Below are 24,036 nucleotides of genomic sequence, written 5' to 3'. Positions count from 1 at the left end.
TCATACCTCCTCTCAGCCTCCTCTTCTTTAGACTAAACATCCTTACCTTCCTCAGCTGCTCCTCATGAGACTTGTTCTCCAGATCCTTCACCAGCTTTGTTGTCCATCTCTGGACATGCTCCAACACCTCAATGTCCTTCTTGTAGTGAGGGGCCCAGAACTCGACACAGTATTTGAAGTACAGCCTCACCAGTGCTGAGTACATGGGGACAATCACCTCCTTGATCCTTTTCTAGTAGAATTCTTGGTAATACTCCCATCTAGAAAGAGAAGAAGAAAGAAACGAAAAAGGAAAGGAAAGGGTTTTGGGCTTTCAATTATTCTATCTGTAAATCTGTCTGTAACTTTTCTAGACTAATTAAAGCCAAAGTAGTTAAAACCTGAACTTATATTAATTTGCTTTTAGTGCTTACTCTAAATTTCAATAAAGTTCTATTGTACATACGAATTCTACTTTCAGACAAATTTTGAACATTCTTATTTGCAAAACTGAAATCTGTGCTGTTCCACAAAACAAGGTAATGGTGCTGGATGAAAAAATGTCTTTATGACAGAAATAGCTGTGTTTCAGTGATGAAAAAAAATCATTTTTGATCTAGGATTGATACTAATTATTATTGATTTCAATTTACATTTGTTAAACTTGCTGTTAAATTAAAACGAAGACATGGAGTCACAATTGGTTTAACTGCAGCTATTGATATAGAGGTATTTTTAAAAGGAAAAGAAAACAAAAAGAGTTTCAACAGAAATATTCCCTTTTCTGTCCTGCTTTACATTTGTTGCACATTCAAGACCTCCATCAATTTCAAATGGGAGTTCTGGATGTGTCAGCTCTGTAAGACCAGTTCTTCATAGGGAAATTTGACACGTAAAAAGGAATTGAAAAAGAGAATTCACCTTGGAAACTTTGAGTTGTACAGTTTGCCACGGTGTTCAATACATTTCAAAGGTATCTCATAATAGCTAGTAGTTCTTTACAAAGGTCACTGTAAAATCATATCTTGTGTTACTACATATTTGAGAAAGTGTTCCTTGTCTGCCAGCTGTTCAACTGAACTTTGTTAATGAAGGCGAAGTTTTCTAGGGTTGCCACTCTGACCCTTAAACTGTATTATCTAGAAAACCATAAACCTTATTTTAAAAAAGGATATGAAAAGCTTTATAAAGCATTCTCTTAGCAGATCCTGTTCCCAGCCTCACCTTTTGATCTGAAGTTGGTTTAAGCTCCTGCCACCATGCCTGCTGATTTCAATGGGACGTGGGAAATGGAAACCAATGAAAACTTTGAAGGCTACATGGTTGCTTTAGGTAAATGAGAAAAATATTAACTATATAGAGATAAAGAGAAAAAGTTTCAATTATACATAAAATCCTCCTGAAAATTAATGAGACTAATTCTGTAATGTACATTGTGGCATAAGGGTTTCTACCAATCACATTAAAAATCAAGTAACAAGCTTATAATCATCTAAGTATATAATCAAGAGAAGATTGGTAGCCAAATATATTAGTCTTTGTTAGATAAATGAAAAATAAGATATACAGATACAGATGGGGGGAAAAAAAGAAAAATATTAAGCAAAACAGGCTTTCAGATACAGAAGCTCTTTTTTATCTCCTGGCGTATATTTATTGTAGCAGTCAAGCTACAATTGGTTCTGCTAAAAAGGAATAGGACATTCTATATCACTAAAGGAACCATATTCTTTTGTACTTAATTTGAACTAGTAGAAATCATATGTAGCTGTCACATGGTAAAGGCAATAAAAGCCTTTAAAAACATTTAAAGACAAATGGGCAGATATTCCTGACAGGTTTTGTGAGAGTCATCCTTACACAGCAAGGTGACATAGATCAGAGGAGTTCCTGAACATATATTTACATGGTTAACTCAGCTTAATTTTACTTGGCTACAATCATCACTGATGACAATATATGTGTCATATATATGAAAAAAAGAGATGTTCTGCTCTTCAGGCAACTTTAATTTGCTACTTTGTTAGCCTCTTTATCATTAGAGGCCTGATAGCTACAGTTTGTGCATCTATTGTGTAGGATATTAGGCATACTCTTTGTAGATTCCAGAATACCAAAAGCCTGTTAGCTGAATGCAAGCAATATCCTTGTCATTTAATCTCAAGATCAAGTTTACGTGGTTCATGGATTTATTTTTCCTCACACTGAGAGACTCAGTTCTTGTAATGAAGGCAGGTAATTTTATGAGAGAAATGTCTTCTTTTCCTGCACCTATTCTTTTTGACATAAATTGCCTTTCAAGGATTTTGTTCTTATAAAGGCATAAACTTTTTGCTCCAGGTCATTACGATTATGCAAGTAGTGTACAGGAAATCCTCCCTCTACTGAAGTTAGCAGAGATAAACATCTTCCATTTGTTGAAAAGAAGAAATAATAGAATAAATCAACATTTCTCAAGAATTTCTTCAGTACACTCTGGAGTTAAAGAACAGTTATCATCTTTATATCAGTGCAGTAATACAGCTGCATTCCAAAAACTGAAAAAAAAAAAAAATAGGAATTACATTTCATAGAATCATAGAATGGTAGGGGTTGGAAGGAATCTTTAGAGATCATCTAGCCCAATCCCTCTGCAGAAGCAGGTTTGCCTAGATCAGGTCACATAGGAACACGTCCAGGTGGGTCTTGAACACCTCCAAGGAAGGAGCCTTCACATTCTCCCTGGGCAGCCTGTGCCAGGGCTCCCTCACTCTCACAGAACAATGGTTTTTTCTTATATCTAAATGGAACTTTTTGTGTTCCAGCTTCATCCCATTAGCCCTTGTCCTGTTGCTAGCTACAACAGAAATAAGGGATGTTCCAACCTCCTGACACCCACCATTTAGATATTTGTAAATATGAATAAGATTCTCCCTCAGTCTTCTCTTGTCTAGACTAAACAGCCCCAGTTCCCACAGCCTTTCCTCATATGAAAGATGCTCCAGTCCCCTGATCATCTTGGTGGCCCTGTGCTGGACTCTCTCCAGAAGTTCTCTGTCCCTCTTGAGCTGAGGAGCCCAGAACTGGACACAGGACTCCAGATGGGTCTCACCATGGCAGAGTAGAGGGGGAGCAGAACCTCCCTTGACCTGCTGGCCACACTCTTCTTGATGCATCCCAGGATGCCATTGGCCTTCTTGGCCACGAGGGCACATTGCTGGCTCATGTTTAGTTTATTGTCAACCAGGACTCCCAGGTCTCTCTCTGCAGAGCTGCTCTCCAGCAGGTTGACCCCCAGCCTGGTACATAGTGTACTAGTAAATAGCTCTCATCGCTATTCAACAGCAGTTTGAAACAATTTCATCAAAGTTTCAACTCTCAAAAGAGAGAAAGGCAAGTTTCACTATTCATAGTTTTTAGCCTTCGCATTTACAGTGAGAAGCTCAATAGCTTTAGGGAAGTCTGTAAATGCTGCATTCATACATACACCTGCATGGTACAAAAAATATCCTGATTTTTAGAAATATGAATAGTTAAGATAATATAACAAATTTGGGGAGAAAGACACACAGTAAGTGAAGTGATTTGAGTGCTCGGGTTTGACACATCCATAAAGAATAGTCACTACTTTATATGCAAGTGAAATGTGATTTCAGCATTAAATACTCCAGTTGCAAATGAGTTATGGGGCCTGTTGATCTGGACGATACTTAAGTCAGCTCTTAGTTGTCACTAATTGACTATTCCTGTCTGTCTTTTTCTACCTCAGGCTTCTCCCACTGCATGCCTCAGCTTATGGTCTCACCTGGCATTCTTGCCTCTAACCCAGTTCTCTCTGTTTTGGCTCTGCTTCAGTTCTCTCTCAGCTCTTTGCTCCAAGACCTGACCTGCTTTTTTGGGGTGTTACTCTAACCACCATGGAAACTGGGAGAAAAATGGATGGATTCAGTCTACAATGGGGTCTGGACTACAAGCATCTAATACTGGGAAGCCTGCTTAAAAAAAGATAGTGACAGCTCATAAAAGGAAAAGAACTTGAGCCACTCAATAGCCTGAAACAAAGTATGAGGAAGAATGTGTTAGAATAAGGTGTATTTTTCCTGGGAAATACTCAGATTTGTTGCCTACCCTGGGCAGACTTTACTGGGAAGATACTCACTGAAATTTCTGATTAAATTTTCAATCTACTTTACAAAGGAAAATGTTATCAACTGGTTGGGATGAAGAACCTATTTGCCCCAGTTGTCTGGATCCAGGTCTTCAAAGTACATCATGATTTTTTGTGTATATATGTGTATACTATAAGGTCTACTAATTAAAAACTGACAATGAATTAGCAAAACAAGCCAACACCTTAAGCAATGTAAAGATTCCTGCCATTATAGGTCATTCTCAGAATGGAAATAGATTACATGGAAAGGGTGAAAAGATGTTCTTCTGCTCTGTTTCTCACAATTTTACACGTGGTTGGTTTTTTAAGTATGAAAGTGCTTAGGTTCAAAGCACAATGAGCTTTTGTTTTTTTTCAAATCCATTCATCCTTTTAATTAATGCATATACATTTCTACACTTTAATTAAGGAATAGTTTTGCCCTTTAAGCCAGAAACTTTGATTTTATCATAAACACATCACAAAGTATTTTAATCTACTATAACAGAGCAATGTATCATTTTTATTGCTTGTATTGTTCAAAATGCAGTTATGAAAACAATGCTTTAATAAAACCTCCCCTGATTTTTCTCCAGGAGCTACAAGACCAATATATTAGTCAGAAATAGCATTTCTTTACAAGTCTAGTCTTTTTTTTTTCCTCAGAGAGAAATAAATTTTATATTACCTGGCTACAAATCAGACCCAGAGATGCCTTTAATCCACCATAGTAGATAAAATATACCCAAGAAGTTTTGAATAAGATCGTTATTCCCCATGTTAAAAAGTCACAACTTTTTTCAGGCAATCCTCTTACTCAATACGATTAGTCCTTCACAAGTAGTATAACGAATCTACTAAAAGAAAAGTATGTGGCATTGCTGAGTTGATAATTATTAACTCACATGTGAAACCTCTAAAAGATGGCTAACAAACCAAAACCATTTTTCAAGCTCTTGCGGAAGCATATGAGATTATTTCTTTTGCACATAGCATCTTAATAAGATTCACTGCCAGCTGGTCGGAAATATTTATTGCAGATGATAATGCAACTGGTACTAGGTGGATTGTCTGGGGTAAACTGTCATCATGGTAACATATCTGTCTTTTGGTAACTTGTAATGCATTGAGTTCAGGCAATTGTTTACATTATATTGTTAGTCTTCATCACAAGGGAATTAAGGACATTAAGCAGGTCAGGACTGGATAAAATGCTGACAGAATATTAAACAGAAACTCTGAAATGCCATAGTTTGATACTTTTTGACTTTTAAGTTTGAATTAACCTCCTTTTAACATCTAAACTACGATTTCTTCCTGGGTTTATTAACAATAATGGATAAGGTCCCTTCCAACCCTTACCATTCTATGATTCTATGATTTCTTTTTTATTCATTACTATAATTTTCATTATTTGAAATTAATGTATTAACTTTTTATATGCTCTTGCAGATTATAGGTTCATCAAAAAAGTAACAAGTCAAAATCTCCTTGATTGCATACTAATTTAAACTTGCTTATTTTTTGAAAGGGAATATTATTCTGAGATCTGATTATTATGTGTCTCACAAGTGCAGTGAGATTTTATTTTTGGTAACAAATATCAGAATTTTCATTGTGATCCTCTCTTTTCTGGTTTTTGGCAGGTATCGATTTTGCAACACGTAAAATTGCAAAGCACTTGAAACAAACAAAAGAGATTATTCAAGATGGAAATAATTTTAAAACAAAAACACTGAGTACCTTCAGAAACTATGACCTGGATTACACTGTGGGAGTGGAGTTTGAAGAACATACCAAAGGATTGGATAACCGAGTGGTACAGGTAAAAATTTGGTACTTGGCATCTGTTTACACAACAGTCAGCACCAGGAATAAGAAGTTTCAAAAATCATCTAAACATATGAAAAAAACCCAATCAATATTTCACAGCCATCAGAAGATTTTATAAAACAGAAACAATTTGCATCTCGAGACAGCTTTCTTTCCTGCTACAAGCATTGATTATAAATGCAAACGCAGATGGTTACCTGGACATGTGAGGACAATCATGAATTAAATGTTTTTCTAGAATGGATTTTTTTTCAGTTTTTCTATGATACACCTTTATGTATGCAGGAAACAGAAAAAATGTATTTTTACCTACACATATTCCTTAATGAAACTGTAAATTAATCCCTTAGCGTTTAGAACTTGCTCTGTGTCAATATAAATTTCTACTTCTGAATGACTAAGTTCAAACTGTTTTTAATCTGGGCCTGCTCAATGTCAGCTGGACAACTGAAGAGCTGGACACTGTTAAAAATAAACCTACACTCAGCTATTAACCACCATATTGAGCCAAAGTTGACACTGATACGGGTGACAGGTTTACTGGCAGTGGTAGAGGCAAGGAGGTAAGGAGCCTCAGCAGTGCATCCTTTAATATCACTAGGATTATAGGTGTAACCTGAGATCAAAATTCCCCTAGGAAACTGCGGTCATGCGTTCAGACACCTTTCAGCAAGATAAGTGGACAAATAACACTTGGATCAGGAGCCATATTGTGTGTTAGCCCATGGCCTACCTCCTGCAAAAGAGTCAACTACTAAGTCTGTTCCTGTGAGGCATTCAAGCAAGGATGTTTGAGGGATGCAGATAAAAGAATACATACGAGTACTAATTAAATTTGCTTAGTAAATTCAGCTTCATGTTTCTATATCAATACTGTTTCTGTTTTACTCTCTTCTCACCCTTAAAATACTTAAACAAGATTTTCCAAAGTAGAAAGGCCAGTAGATCTGAAATTTCCATCCACTGTCCCCTTCAGAGTGCATCACCTTGCATCACCTGTCTTTGTCATCATTCACTGAATCTACCCATATCAACTATTTTGCCAGTTACCAGTTTTATTCTCCCACTCAGCTCTCTTGCTCTTCTCCAAACATACACTGTCTTTTCCATCAGTATCTTCTCAATAAATGAGGCTTCAAAACTTGTTGCCAAACTCTGAGAAGCTGAGATCAAAGCTCACTGACAACAAGATCCGTTTTGTTTTGGCAATTGTCACAGGAAATTGGCAGCATAAAGACCATGTTTACATTTGAACTCACATCATCCTTCACTGGAGTGGCACAAACTTAACAGAAGATATTGTTTATTCACTGTGGATCACTTTTCCTTGTCAAACTAATTTTGTGCAGTGTAATTCCTATTACTTCATCCAGATTGTTTCTCATTCACAGCACCACAGCCACCAATAATATCACTCATTTTTTTTCCCAATATCCTAAATATCCCTATCTTTAACTTTTCTCCCTCTTCAGTGAGTACTGGATGGGGGGAAATCCCTGTTACACGGTTTATGCTTTAAAACATTGCTCACTCATCTCTTCAGATCAAATTATGGTATTACTAAGGATCTTAGGACTCATTAGTTGCTTCACTCCCTAAATTCATAGACTAATGGTCCTCTAGTGTTCTTCACCACTACCAAAGCCACTGCCTTTCTGTGTGAAATCATTTCACTAACAATGTCTCCTCTTTGTTATCAATTATTTGGAAGGAAGAAAGGAAATACAGCTTGTAAAATTATAATCCTACTTGGTTACATTTTTTTCCTAATGATTCTAAACAAATTACACTATTTGTTTCTAGTAAGAGGAGAAGGAAAAGGAAGCATGTCATGCCATTACTCTCTATACTGCTCTAAAAGATTTTTCTGGTCATTTTTTTAACAAAACAATGCCTTATTCAAGTTAGATGAAGGTAATAAAATTGCTAGGCGACATTTAAATGTAAAGAGGGCATGGATAATTTAAAGAGTATGTAGCTTAAAAATTCTGTAAATAAGAAAGAAGCTAACTGAAATGGAATGTGGTTTGTCTCGTTATTAATAGAAAACTCCTTCATAAGAGAAATAAATCCTCCAATGTTGAACTAGGAAATTAATTAAATTCCCAGTACTCTTGGATCTTTTTAATATCTGAACTTTCACAAACTGTAACTGATCTCTGATGAGAATTTGCCTATGATACATGGTTAAATGTCTTCCTAAAGTACAGTAGTTCAAATCTAGAATAATTCAAAGTTGTTTTGAACGTATTCTAGCATAAGTGAATAGAGAATTTAGCAAGTAAAGAGAACTTTAAAGATATGGTTATCCTCTTCCTGGCCAGAAATCAGCATACCCAATACTCTATTGGTGGCAGATTCTGAATCACGCCAAATCATGAAACAGTTGAGGATAGAAGGGACCTTTTGAGATCACCTAGTCCAAACCTCTGCTCAAGCAGGGTCAGATGAAGTATGTTTTCCAGCTTATGATCATATTTCTTTAAATATATTTTCTGAAAGTGTATGAAAATATCTAAAATAATTTATGGTATGAGATATTATCATACACTTTCTCTTGTTATTTTTTTTTGCAGAAGTAGAAAAGGTATTAGCATAGCATTAGCTACTATAAGCCCCTAGGTCTTCACTCATTAAAACTTACAATCTTTTTAATAATGGCTTTAAACAGTAAGAAAAGAAAAATACAATTAGCATACATTGCACAAGTATCTGATTATTCACCCAGCAATTCACTACATAGTGTGAACACTTTATATTCATGTACCTGCAGAAATGTGTGGAAATGACAACAAAACACTGCAAAAGCTTCACATCAAAACTGTTGTCATGTTGAATGCATTCAGGTTTTGGTTGAATGGTTGATTTAGGGTTTTTTAGGAGGAAGATGGGGAATGGTAGGAAGCATCTGTAATTGTGTCTTCTCATTGTTTGAGATTATTTTCATGTATTTAGAAAATTCTTGTTAGCTTATTTGAGTTAATCATCTGATTCATACAGACACTAGTGACTTGGGATGGTGACAAACTGGTATGTGTTCAGAAAGGTGAAAAGAAAAACAGGGGCTGGAAGCACTGGATTGAAGGAGACCAGCTGCATCTGGTAAGAGCTGCTATACAGACTCATAGCACACAACTGAGACTGCAACAAAGCACAGCTTTCCATTTCAAAGGATTTGTTACTTCTAGTTAGAATGGTTGGTATTTAGATATCTCTGAACACTAAGGAAATCCCTCTTCTGTTACAATTCAGGAATGCTCAATTTCTTTACACATTCTTCCAATTAAGTCATAACCCTTCAGGATTTTTTTTACTCCAGTCCTTGTTGCACCTCTAACATCATCTCATATAATCACTGGTAGGAAAGAAAGAAAACCACAAAAGTATGGGACAGATTGCAAGAAAAATATTGTGTTCTGAACGAAGGACTACAAAATGTTAGCATACTATTCTGATCAGAATCAGAAATCAGATCAGAAATCTCTGAATACTCAAGAGGTTCCTGCAAGCAACCTACATTGCCATTATTTTCTGCTTATGTAATAAAATAGTCAAACCATTCATACATCTGAGTTAGTATTCTGGAGCCCAAAGACAAATGAGATGAGCCAAGAGAGGCTATAAGAGCCTGTGCAGGAAATAAGCAGTCAGTGAAGTCCATAGAGGTTTCAAAATAGTTACATAACGATAATGATTTCAGAGTTTCTTGGGAGAGCAATCAAGAAATGGGCATGATAATGTTGGATCATGCAATAGGCGGGCGCAGAAAGATTTTGGAGAAGATCTCATGGTTCTGTCTCATGATTTGCCTCTAGATATCTATTCATTCATAAGTTTACTCTACAGATATTTGGTACAGACTTCTGTACTGTCTCAGGTCCATCTGCTTGAAAGGTCAAAGCAATGAATTAATACCCATTATCTGCCACCTAACTAGTAGCCAACCGTCCAGCACAGGTTTTTAACTCTATTTTAACACATATTCAAAAATTAACCTAACAAGGGTTCTACATGCTGACACCAAGATTCAGGATAAGATTGTTAGAAGCAGAGAGATCAAATAGATTCTTACAACAGTCTTCAGAAACTCTATTACAGAATTGGTGGATTGTTGGGCAAAAATCCAGCTTCAGCTCGCTTCAAAGTTTTATTTGGAACAGGAATGTTGGCTAAACAAAAGACTAAACAAACTGCATTGCAATGTGCAGGTGTGACAACCATTAAGAGATCAGCTGCAACGCTGGGCAAAAATGGTGTACTGTTCTGGCCCCTGGAAAATAACTGGGAGTATCTCTGAAGCAAATGTCCTTATCTTTTTAGAGCATCCTTTTAAAAAAAAAAATATTTCCTTGTTTCTTTGCTTCTGGCACTATAATTCTTATAACTCTTGCAATGAATTATAAACTGTTACAGTACTATTACAAAACTACCACTGTATATTTACTAATTGTTTTATTACTGTAGGAGCTGACATGTGAAGACCAGGTGTGTCATCAGATATTTAGGAAGAAAAAGTAAAATTGACCAGAAAATGACCCAGATCTTCATCACTCTATCGTGCTGTTATGCTTTGTTTAAAAAGAAAAACCAAGCCAAATTTGCAATAATTCTTTGACACTGCTATGTGGATGTGTTTTTTGACTGCTTATGGAAACAAACACATTTCACAAAAATAACATCACTTACAAACATCATAAATTCCTTTGCCTTTCAGTTTGGAGTTAAATAAAAATAATTGTCTTTCAAATAATGCTTTTGTGCAACTTTGTAATAATTTCCAGAGGAATGTCCTTTAGCAAGAAGGCTGAAAATTAACAGTCACAATGATCCCAGCCACAGTGTATCTCTCCACAGTGCTGTAATATCATCATATATTTGGATGACTGAGTAAAATTGGACATGCATTGGACTGTTTCTATTTAATTTGGTCCTGGATCACTAAGTTCATAGTTCTAGGAACAGAATGGCTCGCTGAACACAATACACGGCCTTTCACATCTAGGTTATTCATTTGAATTTGGACCAGGTCTATAGCTGCTAGTACTTACCACCTGATAAATGTCTCATGGCTGATGTGAAATGCTGTAGCTCCTTAATATAGTCCTGTTTGAAGCAACTTCTGTATTCAAAAGTGGTTTAGGCCCAGCCAGTAGCTAAGCACCACATGTCCACTCACACTTCTCCCCACCCTGGTGGAGTGGGAAATAGAATCGAAAGAAAAAGATAAAAACTCATGAGTTGAGGTAAGGACAATTTAATATGACAATACAAGGAAAGAAGAAATAATAATAACAATAACACTAATATAAGAATATATTAAGCAAGTGATGCATCCCACTCAAAACTGAGGCTTACACCAGCCAACTCCCCAGGTTTATATTCTGAGCATGGTGTCATATGGTACCAAATATCCCTTTGACTAATCTGTCCTGGATGTTCCCTCTCCCGGCTTCTTGTGAAAGTTAACTCTGTCTTAGCTAAACCCAGGACAAAGAGTTTATCCATGATGTGAAAACTAGGCATAGTCATGGCTATAAGAGCAAAACTGCAGAGTATATACAGACTGCATGTACCCCATGCATAGAGTACCTAGCATGCTGCAATCTTCACCTTATTTCTACCTTTCAGAGACTTTAAAAAGATAAGACATTTCCATACAACTCTTCTCAGTGTTATTTAGGGTTTTCCAAAAGAATTAATGTTCTTTTCTAAAGGCAAGTTTAAGTTTAGCATGGATGATGTGCACTACTTCAGTAGATAGAAACTGAAATTATTCAACAAGATTTGTGCACATGTTCCAGAGAATGGAAAAAAGGCTTGTATGCCCAAAAGTTCATCTGTTTTTTTTCCCCAACTATATGAATTATTCTAATAAAATACCCTTTCTTTCCTGCAACCTTGCCTTGCAGATATATAAACTTTCATATCAACTTTATCACCAGTTAAATTTCCTCTTTTCCATAGACGGGAGAAGTGGGAATTCACGAAACAGATCAGTGGAAAGGAATTAGAGAAAAGCTGTGGAAAAAAACTTTGCAGAAGTGGAGGAACATATGTTTTCTCCCCACCCCCACCTGCTGTTTAGCCTATTCACTGATAGGCTAGGAAAGGAGACAGTCTCCCAGCTGAAAACACGGTTACATCTGCAAAAACCCAAATCTGATTAATCTGTCACTAACACTTACATGGCCATGGGCATATAAGTGGATACGTAGGGATATTTTTATGAATTGGACTTTGCTTCTCCTGATAAAAGTTGACCTGGTGTCAAATCTCCTATTTATTTCAACTGAATGATAATGTTAGTTCACCATTTGAAGTTCAGAAACATTTTTTTTCTTATTCAGCTCTGACCTGAACTTTCCAGTAGAAATGTATTTAATTCCTGTTTAATTCCATATTTAATTCCTAGTTCTAAGTCTCTGCTAGTTACTAGACTAAGAATTACCACAGTTCATTAAGCTTTCAAAATGTTATCAGAATGAAGTAATCACTAGGAAACAAAATGTGCGTATTTTAATCAGTGACATTTCTAATAGCTGTTTCTTGCTAGGACTAAGCCTGCACAATGCAGGGTTTCACAGCAAATCATAAAGGAAAAGCTTTCATACATCTCAAAGAACTACATGATGAGTTTGAAGATGGAAAGCAAGCATTCTTTAGTTGATTTCTTATTATGCTTATCTTTTATATCTAATGGGTATGGTTGGGAAGTAAATGAAGTAGACACTTGGGTAGTTGAATAGACTTTGATTAGGAGAAAACTGGATCTGATCCTACTTTATGACAATTTTGGAAATGAAAATTCCAGACTTTTTTAAAGGGATGGAGAAAATATGCACTTTTTTACACTCCACACCAACATTTTCTTCCTGTACATAGTGTATCAGTATACTCCAGAACTCGCAGTATCTTTTATAACTGTTTGCATAAAACTGGAGACAGAGGAGATATTCATTATATTGCATTACAAGAACTTCCAAAGGTATACTTGTTTGTCTCATATTTGTGATGTTCAGTTGGTCTCTAAGCTGTACAGAGTCCCTTATCTCCTTGTCAGCAGATTAAATACTTGCACTGGAGGAAAAGACCTCACTGGTAAATCAGAGAATGTTCATTCACATTTTTTCAGCCCTCTGGCATCCAGTTCTGTCTCCACTGTTTTGAAGGATTACCATTTGCATTGATTTTTTTCCTTGTAGAGAATATTACTCAAATATAGGCAACAGAAAGGGAATTTACCAGCAACCTTCTGATCCAGAAAACAGAAAAGCCTATACTACAAGAAAAGTGTTTCCTAGTGAGTACAGTACAGGGTAGAGTAAGTACCATTATCTGTCACTGGACTTTTCAAATCACAGTGACAAAGGTGTGTGTAAGGAATGTTTATGGTGGAATTTCTAAAAATTCTCTGCATTGAGCTAAGTTTTCTCCCTGAAAAGTCAGCTATCATTTTCTTATCAACTGTTAAAAGAAGAAAGCAACACTCTAGGTAAACACTGTAGAATAATGTTTGAATTGCCCTGACCTATAATGTTCTGTGGCTACTTCCTAAGAGGCTCTCTATTAAGCTCTGAAGGATACCCTGAGCACTCTGCCACAGAATGGCTTTCAGTTCTTCCATGAATATTCTACACACTCTGCTGATTTACATCTTGTGAAATGTCTATTCCACTGCCATCTGGCAAAAAAGTCTGAGGTTTCTAAAACAGCATTTACTTCAGGATCTGATGAAGACAAATAAAGTTATACATACAGATACAAAAAGTTGTTTCATTATATTTGTATTCTTTTTAAGCACAGGTAAATGTCTTGCCTTAGTGGGGAGAGATTAATAGGATTTCTTCTGAAGATGTGTTCTTGCTAAACCACATTCTTTTCTGGTTTAATTTGTGATTGATTAGAAGGGCAGAGGTTGCTGATATTTTACTTTCAGCTTGCTGATTACACTTGTTATGCAGATGGTGAAGATTAGAAGAAATCATTTTGTGAAAATGAGATATAAAATAAAATTAACCAGACAAGCTTTTCGATAGCTGCAAAAAATTTGGCAATTATTCTCTAAATACCACACTTTCTTTAATTGTCTCACACTGCAGTGCTTCAGTCATCATTGAATGGAAAAGGGAATGCAATAGATGACATCATACATTCCAGAGTTCTTGGAAGTGGAGAAATCCACAAAAAGATTAGGAGCTTTGTCTCATGTGACAGCAAACAGAGCCTCCACTCGGCATATGAATACAAATATGAAAATCTGCTAAAGGAATGAGGGCACACTATCATTCATACTCTAAGATAGGACAAGAAGTAACAGACTTACTTGCAACATGGAAACTTTAGGTGGACATTAGGCAACACCTCTGCACTCAGCAGATAAAGAAAGACTGGAACAGGCTGGCAGATGAGCTTGTGGAGTCTCTACAGCCCAACCATAATATCCTCTTTCCTCCAACAGCAAATCAAGCTGAGTCTTTCATTGTACCTGCAGTAACAGTTGACAAAACAACTGTCAGAAAGATCTTGAAGATCTTAGCAGTTTTATGGCCAAATAGAGTACCAGGAGTAAAGGAAAGGCTATAGCATAAACTCATGTTTACCAAGATCCAGAAATGATCTTTACAAACCACTGGAAATTCTCTCTACCTGTTTTCATGTTGTTATACTTTGGATTCCTGATGAGTTTAGTTTAGGTAACAGTCTGTCATAGAAAGCCTTTCTGAAAATCTGATAAACCCTTCACAAAGGCTTTTCCTGTAAACTTACGACTTCAGAATTAAACCGTGGTATGAATGATAAACAGGATATCTCCCTGTGAAAGCTGCAAAGATCATTCATTTGAACTGCTTTTAATATGCAGTGCCATTTGCTGCCTTCAAATCAAGCATTTTCCTATAGTTTCTTGTTTTTTTCTGTCACCTATTTCATTCAGTTCTGGATTTATACATTTGCTCCTTTACACACACATGTATTGACATTCAGGAAGGAGAGGGGTTGGCTAGCCTCATTTGTTAGGACAATATTGTCCACAACATTTGTTTGCCCGTACCCCCACAGCTTTTGAACTTGTTGCCCAGTGTAAACTGCCCAACCAAACTTGATAAAGGAGAAAGACTCTCTAAGATATAATAGCTCTACAATTTTATGTGAAAATTAATAGCCAGAGAGAATGCCTGCAGGAGAAGACAGATTTCAAGATGAACTACGTGAGTTCATGTATCAAGTCCCAGAAAAATCACTTACATGATAAATATCTGTAATCATGGAAAACCTTGGCTGGAGTTTGTATGTTGATGCCAATGAATTCAACCATGAGCCAAAATCCATAGCAAACCACGCGTCAGTAGTTCTGTTGTTCACAGCAGTACTTGTTTTATTGACTACCTTATAATATTTAATGTTTCTGCTACTTAGCCAATTCTCTGATTTGTCTTTTTATGTCTCTCTCTGGTATCTGATCACTTGATTTTTCAAAATGTACTCATCTCTTCCTACACATGTAGGGAAAAGGAACTTTAACAACTGAAGAATAAGTACATGTTTTTCCTGGAGGTGCCCTAAAGCCAAAAATTGCTTAAATTTTCTGGTGGACAGGCTAAAGCAATTCTCTTTCAACATGCCATTCAGTGCAGTAGTTCTAAAATCCAGCTGAGTTCTTTAGTAAATCTTTTCAACACATTGATTGATATAAAATACCATACTCCACAGCCCTACATTCTATCTTGATCAGACAAAGCCTGTTGAGATTTTTTTGTTGTTGAAAAAAAAGTAGAGTAAAATTCAGTTGGCACAAGAAGTGAGTCAAAAGTATAATCTCAAAATATATAACTTTTTATTTTCTTTACACCTTTTTAATTAAATGACAACTTCTGAAATCATTATAAGGGCATCTAACCCTAGCTTGGAACTGGTTTTGGAAGTAGTTCTGCTTAAGTCAGAACACTTCTGGGGAGTCATTTATTATGTTCAGACTTATCAGATCCTGAGACATGTCACATCGAGCTACAGATAACAGGGACTATGGACAGAATTTAATGGATTCAAACTACCAGTCTCAGAGAAATGTGTTTTACTAGTCACTGTTATGGAGATATGTTTCAAAGATTCAACAATGAAAGAATGTGCAATAATGTTTAGAAAACAAATGTTTAGAAACAAGGTTCCTATAGTTTGTCTTTTCACTTAGATACTCAAAAAGTGCAACTAAAAATAAAAGCACGTGACATATGGCATTTTTTTCTGTTCTCTTAAAAATATGTTTGAGAATTTACATTTACATTTATTTATATAGATATATCACATTGCATTTTTTTAATAAATCACCAACAATTTAATCTAGATTAGACTCTCATTTGAGAAGCAGATATTAGTAAAATAGTCAGGAATAACACCTGGAAGATGAGCTTTACTGGTTAGAGGATTAAGGCAGAGTTGAATGGCTCCCTTTGTGAAATAACAGCCTTGGTTCTCTAAAAACACAGATTGCTGTTTGCTAGTAATGGGTGCCTTGAGTAGCATTAGAGCAAATTGCTTTCCTTGATGGCATAAACTGAATACACAGAAAACACCAACACTTAGTTAAAATGTTAGCACATCAAAAGTCACTAAAGGAAAATAACTCTTTTTTCCAGAGAAGGGCGTTGTATGATCGTGATTGAACTGTTTCTGTTTTAGTGGACTTGTGCCATTTAAAATGGGAAGCAGAGCCAGATTTTTCTACTGCCATGTTGATTGCATAGTCATTCTGCAGCACAGCAAAATGAATGTTCCTTGTTTCCTGTGACTAAGTCACAATGGCACAAAAAAATGATTGGTCACCAGGCTGCATGATTCAGTGTGGTCCCCAGTGGAAGTCTAGACAGCTTCAGCCTTTGCCTCAACTTGGACTTCCAGATACAACATCTGCTCACAGCAATAGGGTTATCAGACTGTTTTTGTTGCACTTCTTCCTACCTGGCTCATTTCACTTAACTTGTATTGTACCTGCACTATGAGACTCTACAGCGACAATGCAGTACTACAGAAGGGTAATACTTACCAGGAGATGATCTCATACCAATTGGCTGGACTCCTTCTGTGGAATAAGTTAAAGGAATTGCTGAATATATTTTAGTGTAGTAGTTTATACCTCTATAATGTTTCATTGACACTGCATAAAGAGCAAGGCAATGAAGATTCTGGCCCTTGAGCTCAAACTTGGGTTTATGGGTTTCCATAACCTGTTTTTTCACAAGGATAAATCTCTGTCTTCTCTTGACAGAGTTTATGTTTGTCTTTTGTTCCAAAGTGAGGCCCTTTGACACACACAAAAAATTAGCACAAAAGAAATATTTACTGTTAGTGAACTTGATGCAAGGAATTACTCACAGGCAACTGTCCACCTGCAAACGTATACACCAAAGCACTGCTGAACCAAAAATTAGGAAATTCCACATTTTTCATTGAAATAGGAGCTGTTATGAATTTCATTTGATTAATGGCAAGAAACTGACAGTTAGAAATATGCACAGAGTTTGCTGTGGAGCAGCTGACGTGCATTAATTTGTTATACTGTGGTAACCTGCTGGTGTATCACAGACTACAAATTTGAGGTTTATTAGTGTAGAGACCTACACATGAGGAATAGGAGCTACAGTGCTTGCTTTGGTCTGTGGTTAAACAGAAGATTTCAGTTTCTCTCTAGCCTGGTCCACACAGGAATTTTTTATGGATATAAACCTGTCAGTAGCAGGAACAGTGGTAATTTTTACAAAAGTGTACGTACATATCATGAAATGGATACAGTTATGCCAGTATTAAAACACCTTACAGAAGTAGAGTTTATTCCTTCCTGTCCTTCTGGTGAAGAAAAATATGCACCAAATGAAACACATTTATACAAGCATTTATCCACAGATGCCGAGTGGTTGTTAACAGGTCACGTAAAGGACACCGTTCTGACCTGCTTCAGCTTTTAAGTTACAGCTGTGAAGTAGAGCGACATGAAAAAATGGGGAGAGGAAAAAAAAGTATGATGAAACACTATTTTTAAAAGAGATTTTGTCTAAGACAAATAAATCATCAGCATTACAGGTGAAGAAAATCAACGTCCAAAAATATACCCAACCAAAACTCCCACAAAGCAAACTGGAGTTAAAAGCAGCCGTGAAAATTTATTTACTTCTGTAGAAGGTCTTCAACATTATAATTTTTAAATATGTGAAAAGCATTCTTTCCCGGACCGATTTACTACAGAAAGAGTTTCACGATTTCAGAGCTACGTGGGCCGGGGAAAACAAAACAGATTAACAGCACCAAGGCGTCATCTAGTGGCTAATCTTTGAAGTACACAGTTAAGCGGCATCCCGGCGTTTATTACTTCTCGAGCTTCCTGGGCTGCTCACAGACTCAAAACAGAAAATACTGCCTTATTTTAATTTTTTACCTCCATAGCAAATTGAATGATATACTTTGTTTTTTAAGAACAAAACCACTAAGGCAATGTGTATAGTCTAAGTGACATCACAACTTTATAAGTGCTTTTACTTCGATGGGATTAAATTCTAACTAGTAGCCACATACCATTAAAATTCACCAGCTTTAATTTGGATAGCTATAGCCACATTTTTGATAGGCGAATTCATTGTGCTATAAAATCATGTGTAGGTGATAGTTATTATCACTAATTGATGAGAGCAGGGAAGTTGGATGTATTAGAGAATATTAGTATTTCTAAGAATAGCAGCATAAGAGAGGCTGAATCAGAAACCTCTAGCATTAAAAGCCTAAACTTTTTACCTCGAACTAAGACTCTGGATTAACTCTCACTAATGAATAGATTATATACTTCATATCTCAGAGGGAATTTGACCAGATCTGAATGCTGCAAATCCTATGTCAGGTTACATTTGTGAAATATATTGACAAAGGGCTCAAAAAGAGACATTTGAAGCTAAAGCCATTAATTGCTACAATCTGAGTTTAAAAATTCAAATGTTGAACATGGATGTTGAGATAACTTGCAAATAACTTGAAATGGTGGATGTCAGGAGGTTGGGACATCCCTTTTTTCTATAGCAGCTAGCAACAGGATAAGAGGTAATGGGATGATGCTGGAACACAAAAAGTTCCACTTAAACATAAGAAAAAACTATTTCACTGTGAGGTGAGGGAGCCCTGGCACAGGCTGCCCAGGGGGGTTGTGGAGGCTCCTTCCTTGGAGGTCTTCAAGACCCACCTGGACATGTTCCTATGTGACCTGATCTAGGTGAACCTGCTTTTGCAGGGGGGTTGGACTAGATGATCTCTCAAGGTCCCTTCCAACCCCTACCATTCTATGATTCTATGATTCCTATTGAATTATAAATTATTACCTCTAAAAAATGTCACCATTCAGGTTCTACTAAAAATGGGAAAACAAAAGAAATAGTTTATATGGGACTTGTACCATACAAACACTGTGTTATTTTTGCCTCTGGAAATACATTATATCTGTATGATAACTATTAAAAAAAAAAAAAAGCAAAGATAAAATCTAATACAGCTTTCATCACTGACTGCTCTCCTATATAAACATTTTACTCTGTCATTGTGAACAAAAAAGCTTCAAATACAAAGACATGCATTCAGTGCTGCAGTAATGCCATACAATTCTGTGATTGCTAATTGTTTGAAGTGCAATGCAAACTGAGAAGCCAATTAACTAGGCAGCTCAAATCACAAAGAGAGAGCGACCTTAACCTGTTCTTAAAAATAAAAATCCCTACATATTACAACTACTGCAATCAAATTTTAAAAATGAAAATACAATTCAATTTTAAGAAGCCACAAACCTGTTGACAGAGCCAATTGACAGGTGTCTCTTGAGAGAATGATCCTGGATTATGGTCACATTGGGGGTTTCTAAAACTGTTTCTGACACCCTGCATAAATTAGCCTGACCTGAAAACAAAACTTAGTAGTTGGGGTTTGGTTTTATGTGCCGAGTACATCACAGGCCTGACCTGCATTTGAGACTGTAATGAAACAAATATCAAACCATAAAACAAAAGACTGCTCACTGAAGAGCATAAGGCCATGTGAGACAAGTGCCAAAGCAATAGGGCCTTAGTAAGAAGAATGCCAGCTACCCTGTAACATGATTTCCTTCCCTGTGTTTGTTGAGAAAATATACAACTGAAAGATGTTGTCTTATTGCAATCACATAAAAGCAGTCTTAGCATCATTATTATTCCTTTAAAACAGATTCTAATGTAGAATATTTAGATATTCATATGTCCATTTTAAGTAAATAAATGTGCTTAGACAGTTTGATTTTGTATTGTTATGTACACTGTACATGCAATTGTTAAACCAGTGGCTGAAACCTCATCTCTGCATCTGGGAAACACAAAACTGCCTGATCAAGAGAAAACAACCAATTCTGGTAAGTCAGAATTGTGCTGTTCTTAAAATACCTTTTATTACTGCTTTATATCTGGATACAAAATAACTCCGTGTCAGTCTTGTCTAACATTAATAGAAAACGAATGCAACGTTTTCAGTTTTTCAGAGTGCTGACAACAGATCATTCTGATGATTGGTAATACCATTCAATAAACAGTTTTTGCAAGCTTATGAAAAACCCTATTCTGAATCATTTCTCAAGCACAACTCAACTCTGGTCAGCAGTAATAAGGTAGTAATATATAATAGCAATTACAAGTGAAATAAATGAATGGTTTTGTCCCGAAATCGTTACCATCACTATAGAAAATTTTAAGTAGCTATTGGACTGATACTCTTTAGACAAGAAGAACTAATTTTATAGATTTTCTAGTTCATGTTATCTCAAGACTATATTCAGGGCAAACTAAAATGCTTGCTGAAACAGATCTTAGAAATAGTTTGACAGATAGGTTTAAAGAAGAACAGAGAAAATGGAATAGGTTTATCTGAAGCCTCAAAACTCAATAAAAGAACATATATACTAACACTCAGCTGTAGTGGAAAGTATCATAAATCTGATAAAAAAAGAGAAATTATAGGCTCTAAACTTGCAATACCTGGGAGGATATATAGTCCTGCATTCCAAACCACTTCTGTGGCTTCAAGGCCTGCCCTTTTGCCACTGATCTTAATGGAAGTGGAATCCTGCCAAAACTGTGACTACAGCCTCCAGAAAATAAAACATAAAACATAAAGAAGCAAGTGTTAATAAATCAGAAGCACCAGCAGGTCAATCAAGATCACTCTTGCTAAATGATTACAGAAATGACATCAAGATAGTACTTATCTAATGAATCAAAGGTACTCAAAGAAGCTGTGGCACAAGAAGTTAAGAATCAAAGTCTTTGTATTATGTATAACATTTTGTTCACTCTCTCCAATAACTCTTTTTTTGTCAGAGTTCCCTATTTATGGACATCTCTTTCTTCATATTAGCATGCAGGTAACTTAGTATGCTATCACAATTAATACTTTGGGTAACATTTTCTGCTTAAATTAAGCCCATATCAGGTGCTAGTAAGAATATTGATTACTATCCTGTTGCTGGTTTTAAGGAAGTTGGTTATTTTGTACTTCCTTAATAGCTTTTAGAAAATGGCTAAGCCTTTCTACTGAAAATTGAAAATACAATCAGATATAGGTCCCGTGTTGAGATGGAGACATCCAACACAAAAATATCTTGGATCCATCATGATTGGACTCGATGGCCTTATAGGTCTTTTCCAATTGAAATGATTTTGTGATTCTGTGATCTAAACCCACAAGGCTGAAGTTTGGCAGAATTGTAAGTTGAAAATGCAGGCCTATAATGAAAGTGTCAGGTGATGGTATTTTAGATGGCTTCAAATATAAAGCTTCCAAAGCCTTCTATACATGCTGTATCTATTTTCTCTATATGCACCACACATGTGATGGTATTTGAAGCAACAACAGGTTTTTTTAAACAATCAGTTTCTGCACCATCAGGCTGCTACTGGCAGGTTGCTGGGTTTGGAGACGATGGGATTAATTTTTTTCTAACATGAACTCTGCAGCTTTGACAGTTCTGCTGAAAGTTCTGATTTCTTTCCTGGCATTTTAATTCCTCATTATCCTAATGTGTTTAATACCCTGATCTATATATGAGTCAGGATTCCAAGGTTATTATGTTTCCAAGAGAGTGAAAAGAGACAAAGGCTGGGGTATCTCAGATTGAAACAAACTGCATTCCCCATCACTGCTGTATCCTTCCTGTGCAACCAAGTGAAATACTACAGTTTCAAGGGAGACTTTAATTCAGATTTACTGTGGGGTTTGTCTCACAGCTCTGCCACCTACATGTTAATAACACCTTTCCTTTAAACCCACTGTGTTCCATCAGTCTTTACTATCTTTCAAGTTAAGGCTGCAATGAGTTTTACTTTGGTTCACTGCCTTACAAAAATTAACTCCTGGCAACACACAGTACTTCATGTTGATTTTGCATATGAAATAAACACTTTAAAAAAAAACTATAGAGGTGACCTAAATCTATAAAAGTCTCTTTATATTCTAAAATAAAAGGCCTAATGAGAATAATACAGTAATTCAGGTTACAAGACATAGAACACTTAGGGAATTCGTAAACCATCCCTAATACTACACAAGATAATGAAGTTGCAAGATAATGAAGCTCAGAGATGCTGACAAACTGAACCCCAAATTGAAATGCTGTGACCCTGGGAGATGCCACATAGACTCATAAAGTAAATAAGCAATGATTGTCTGAAGAAGTCTGCAGAAATAAAGAATTTATGTAAAAGGGTGGTGTCCTGGGTAGAACAGCCAAGGCACAGAAATACTGGACCCTTGGGACTGAGCTGTATACCATGACAAGCAGTAGCACATACTGTGTTTATTACATCAGGTACAGATCTAACTAAGAGTATGTTAGATTTTGCTGGAATATGAATTTCCAAGCATATGGAATGAGGCATCCTGATATGGTTCTTATTTCCAGACCTCTAGTCTTTACCTGATAGAAAAAGAAAGTGGACTGGTGCTTTATTGTTAGCCTTCTCCTTTTTTCCTAAAATTAATTTAGTACACTGAGGATAAACTGTAGGTGCTTGTGATTGGTATCCTAAATTACTTTAACCTTTTTCTATGGAAGAACCGTATTTTATTCTCTTTTATCTCAAATTACTCTATTCTGCTTCCAGAAAACTTTAAATTGCCATACAAATTTAAAACCTGCCAATAACTTCATATCCAAAAGGACTTAAGCTGAAACCTCAGAAAATTAACATCAGGTAGACTGACTATCCTAGGAAGCAAGAACCTTGTAAAGAAAAAAATTACCAGCAGGCTGAAACAGTACCATAGTTGCATCCTCCTGACAACTGCTGTATCTCTTGCTGCAATCCTATCATAGCTGCTGTATTTCTAACTGAATCAACAACAATAAAAATGTTCAGCATTCCTCCACTACAGAACTCCAGTCCAATTTTTATTTTACAAAATTTAATGTGTCAGAATGCAATAGTTTCAACTACCAGCACTTAGCTGGCCACTTGCTTAGAATACCCTTTTTTAGTAACAAAAAGGTCTTTTTTAAAGTTTGGTTTTTGATGACTTTCAAAAGTTTTTAAAGTAGTATTGAAGCTACAGCAAATGTATCCTGCAATACTGTATTGCCAGTTCCTTTATGATACCTTTCATCACACACACATAGCCACTTTACAGAAATGTTATTCATGTTTCTAACAAGAGGACAGTTTTAGAATGGTCCTAGATACTGCAATGTAAATGTTTTGTACATCTTTATTTGAGTTTCGTAAGGAAGCAAGGCTTCCATGGTTTGACATGAAGCTGTTTCTGGTAATGGGCCCCTTCCACATTACCAGAAATTACTTAATATCAAACCATGACAAAGACCTATGATTGCACTCCACTGATCTTTAGCTCTCTCTCATTTGCCCTGCATCATACTCTCCTCCCTGCTTTCCCTGTCTATGGTGTTGAAGATATCAAGTAGCCACAAAAGTAAGAGGTGACAGGCAAACCCAGGTTTGTGTCCTTCATACAAGGTAAAGAAAAGGCTAGATTTTTTTCAAGCCCAGGAGAAGTTAGCCAAATACCCAGCATGCAATTTTATTGCTCCAGATAAG

The 24,036-nt window shown here is 36.2% G+C and overlaps 1 protein-coding gene across 1 annotated transcript; it reads left to right on the top strand.

Moving 5' to 3' along the window:
- The first annotated feature begins 1,238 nt into the window (after positions 1-1,238).
- Positions 1,239-10,490, top strand: RBP2 (retinol binding protein 2). Its single transcript, XM_010207707.2, has 4 exons — positions 1,239-1,311; positions 5,755-5,933; positions 8,942-9,043; positions 10,406-10,490. The coding sequence occupies exons 1-4, from the start codon at positions 1,239-1,241 to the stop codon at positions 10,457-10,459; spliced, it is 408 nt and encodes a 135-aa protein (XP_010206009.1). The 3' UTR covers positions 10,460-10,490.
- The last annotated feature ends 13,546 nt before the right edge of the window (positions 10,491-24,036 follow it).

Source organism: Colius striatus, chromosome 12, assembly GCF_028858725.1.
Source record: "Colius striatus isolate bColStr4 chromosome 12, bColStr4.1.hap1, whole genome shotgun sequence".
Classification (NCBI taxonomy): Eukaryota; Metazoa; Chordata; class Aves; order Coliiformes; family Coliidae; genus Colius; species Colius striatus.
This window is presented reverse-complemented; position numbering and strand designations above follow the sequence as displayed.

Excerpts from the sequence above, each read along its gene's own strand:
- RBP2 (XM_010207707.2), top strand. The coding sequence starts at position 1,239 with ATGCCTGCTGATTTCAATGGGACGTGGGAAATGGAAACCAATGAAAAC. Across the intron at positions 1,312-5,754 it reads AGGCTACATGGTTGCTTTAG|GTATCGATTTTGCAACACGT; the intron begins GTAAATGAGAAA and ends GGTTTTTGGCAG. Across the intron at positions 9,044-10,405 it reads AAGGAGACCAGCTGCATCTG|GAGCTGACATGTGAAGACCA; the intron begins GTAAGAGCTGCT and ends TTATTACTGTAG.